This window comes from Centruroides vittatus, unplaced genomic scaffold (genome assembly GCF_030686945.1).
Source record: "Centruroides vittatus isolate TY-2023 unplaced genomic scaffold, ASM3068694v2 scaffold_324, whole genome shotgun sequence".
NCBI lineage: Eukaryota > Metazoa > Arthropoda > Arachnida > Scorpiones > Buthidae > Centruroides > Centruroides vittatus.
The window spans coordinates 1484214-1488090 of NW_027122701.1; the positions used below are offsets into that span (position 1 = coordinate 1484214).

Genomic DNA, 3877 nt, shown 5'->3' on the forward strand with positions numbered 1-3877 from the left:
TTATTTAATCGAAATCAACGATTCGTAAAGTTTCGTGAAAAGGGGAATTTTCAGCTAAATCAAAATTCATGGCTGCCCCTGTAAATCCACGAAAGTTCGGGAATCCCAATTAATTGGTGTCTTTTAGACATTTTTATGTGGACGATTCTTCGACCTTTGTATAGTAAATTGCGACGTCATTTAGGTGAGTGTACGACCTTCAAATTTCTTTCGAAACAACCGGGAATTTTTCACTAGTTTTATTGGACAGGATTTTAAAACTGTTAATTCGTTCTCCGAAATTTAACTTTTCAAACGAATATATATAGGCCCAAAAATGTAACTTAGCATTCAGTATACAGTACATCGAAAACTGTATTATCTCAAAGATTTCCAATATGAAGACTTTGGTAAGTTCTAGTATAACTAATTTTAGAATTTATATAAACAAATATTATAATCATTTTAAAGATAAATATAAGATTTAATAACAATACTATTTTTTAGTTTATATTATTCGTTTTATCTGCTGTCATCATGGCCGCTATGGCTATTAAATATGGTGGCTATGGTGGATACGGCGGTGGTTATGGTGGATACGGCGGTGGTTATGGTGGATACGGCGGCGGTTATGGTGGATACGGCGGTGGTTATGGAAAAGGATTTGGAAGAGGTTTCGGTGGGTTTGGAAGAGGTTTTGGTGGTTATGGAGGATACGGAAAATTTAAAGGTTAAATGAGTAAGTAAATGGATATATATTTTTTATTAAATTATAATTTTATCATATTAAAATAATTAAAATATGCGTCTCTTTGTTTATATTCAGATAGGGAAACGTAAGCTGAAAAATATCATTTCGTCTTTACCGCAACTGAACTTGAAAACTTTCTCTGCCAAGATTAATTTATGCAAAATCTTGTATTAACATCTCTGTAATATATAAATTCAATAACGATAAACTTTGTATAAATAAATGTTTTTCCTATATTATTTTAAATAGACTTTCGTTTATTTTATTTTTTAAATAACATAATAAATTTAATGTGCGCTTTTTAATGTTCATGAAAAAGTTTATTTTATTCTTTAAAAGAGATTTAAGGGCGATAGAAAAATGAGCATCAATAAGAACTTATAAATGAAACAAAAGTAGCTCCTATATTTGTAATAAACAATATAAAAATTACAGACTATCTATCATAGCCACGTGTCGAACACCTAAATAAAAGCCATTTCCTATAGAAAGTCCTCTCGAGAGGCTCTTGCTTTGCTTTATTCAATTAATCCAAACCAATCCTATAAGCATTTTTCTTCCAGGTCTTAAACATTCCTTAGTGTTCATATACTTAAACTTTCTCATTAAAATATTTAACGATTCAGGAAATTTATCGTCAATTGGCAACTTTGCCAGGATATTTCAAACATTTAGCACCGACTCTTAAAAGTTTTATAAAGTCAAATCTAATTTTCCGGAAATTTGTATCAGTACTTTATATGTTCATATCATCTCTAAACAGAATAAAAATTCAAAAGAATACTTCGAAAACAAATGGAAAAAATTTTAATATTAAATATAGTATTTTTATAAAATTTAACCTCAAATAAAAATTTTAGAATTAAATATCTTTTTTCCTTATGAATTCACTATTTACATATAAGCTTTGCTTAATATTTTAATGAAGGTAATAAGAATAAGAATATTCATAATTTTAATTGCGCGAAGAAAAAACTGTGTTCCTGGACAAAAACAAATGCTGGCTATCCAACAGATACTGTATGAAATGCAGTAAAACATTTTTCAACTCTACAAAATAACATTATCTTTTAAGTACCTTATTATTGTTATTTAAATATAATTATCCTTATCATCTTAGTTACTTTGTCATATAAATTAATGAATTTAGATGTGAAGTCGGTGTACTAATCTATAAAATTAAATATAATTAAATAATGCTTAAATAAGTATAAAATTTCATTATATTGTGAATCTAATACTGGTAAATATTTTGAAACAAGGAAATAATTTCATATGCAAATAGATATGGGATCAGTTATGGAACAATGTTAGCAGAAATCTATATGTCAGACATTGATTATCGTAATCTAAAAGGTATAAAGTTTTTTGTTAGATATGTTAATCCTATTAATATATGATGATGATATTATTTCAGCAGAAAATATTGTGAACTACGCTAATACTTTAGAATAATTATTATGGAAACGGATTATATTATTCTTATTTTTGGCTAATAAAACAAACTAGAAACTATTAATCATTTTTTCTCGTCTCGTTTGTTATATTCGGTCTTTAAAAAAAGAAGAACACTTAATAAACCTCTAAAAATATCGTTTTTTTTGCAATGCATTTCGGATGGGAGACCACTTCCCTCTTCAGGCAACTACAAAAATTTTTAAAAATAATATATTTTTTGCATACGTAAAATAATAATAATTTACAATATATGTTTTTATTTTTTACCTGTTTTCTTACAATAAGGAAACCTTGAGCAACTTTCATACAAAAACCAACACCAATACAAGTCAATTCGTCATCTTACTCTTACAACTTTTATCTCTATCACATCACACCATACGTCATTTATTTCCATTTCCTTATTTAAATTTATTCATTTTTTACTATTAATGATCATTACATGTTCTTTAAATCGTCTTAAATATTTATCCATTTTTTACACAATATTTTTACATTATTTTTATTATCTATATCACAATTATTCTCTACACAATGCATAAACCACGGTAATTGCTCGTACTGTAATCTGACTGCAGCTTTGTGCTCTTTTATTCGTACTCTTAATAATCTGTCAGCTTCACCTGTATAATAAAACTTATCGTTACACGTACAATTCAATTTATATACTACACCAGAAACATTTAATTTTTCAACCTCCACAAATTTATCAGTTTTTTAAATAAATCTTTTGATAAATTATTTAACTTAACTGCCAAAGTAATTCCATATTTCTAAAAAAAAACTTTTTTTACATTTTGAAATACAGTCCTTCCAACAATAATAGAACATAGAGTGAAACTCTTTATTATTTTCATATAACCTTAATGAAATTTTCTCATACGATTGATAGCAAAATATCAACAATTATCGAATAAGTTTGGAGAAAAATGATTAATGAAGAAAAGAGTTAGATATTATTATCAAAAATAGGATGTCCAACATTAATAGAATGTACTGATTAAAATTAATTGCACAAAAAGTAATGATTAGACTCCATGAAATTTTCAAAAAATATTATCAACAAGTGAAAAGAAAGGTTTAGTAAATTGCATAATACCTTACTATTAAAAATGGGGCAGGGGAAAGACCTAACTGTAGGAGAGAAGATCAAAATTGGTGTATTTCCCCAAGAAGGGAGTAAAGTAACTTGGATTGCTAAAAATTTGGGAAGCCCTCATTCAAAAATCTCAAAATATCTCAATAATAATGGAGTAATGAAGAGGAAAACGGAACAGTGGACGCAAGAGTTCGACAACACCTAGAGAACGATGTGTAATTGTTTGACGTACACTCCGTTCAAAAAATCAAAAATGAAATGAAACTGAGCTGCAGTAAATCAACAATATACGATGTTTTCAGATCAACAGACACTGTTTCGTTCATCAAAATGAAGACAGGCAACCGGCTCAAGGAGAAACACAAAGAACTTCGATTACAGTTTGCCAGAAACAACATTGAAAGAGGGGAAGAATGGCGAAAAGTAATTTTCTCGGATGAGAAAAAGTGGAATTCTCGACGGACGTGACAGTTTTAAGTATTATTGGGCAGACAAAAGACTAGATCGAAAGCAGTAGTCAAACAGAGTAGCTGGTGGTGGTACACTCATAACTTGGGCGGAAATTGGATAGAATGGAAAGACAGATTTAG

The 3877-nt window shown here is 28.6% G+C and overlaps 1 protein-coding gene across 1 annotated transcript; it reads left to right on the forward strand.

Annotated features, from left to right (window-relative positions):
* Positions 1-233: 233 nt before the first annotated feature.
* LOC136988179 (neuropeptide-like protein 31) lies at positions 234-976 on the forward strand. The gene is made up of 3 exons (XM_067286007.1): positions 234-389; positions 487-718; positions 806-976. The coding sequence occupies exons 1-2, from the start codon at positions 378-380 to the stop codon at positions 712-714; spliced, it is 240 nt and encodes a 79-aa protein (XP_067142108.1). The 5' UTR covers positions 234-377; the 3' UTR covers positions 715-718; positions 806-976.
* Positions 977-3877: the final 2901 nt, after the last annotated feature.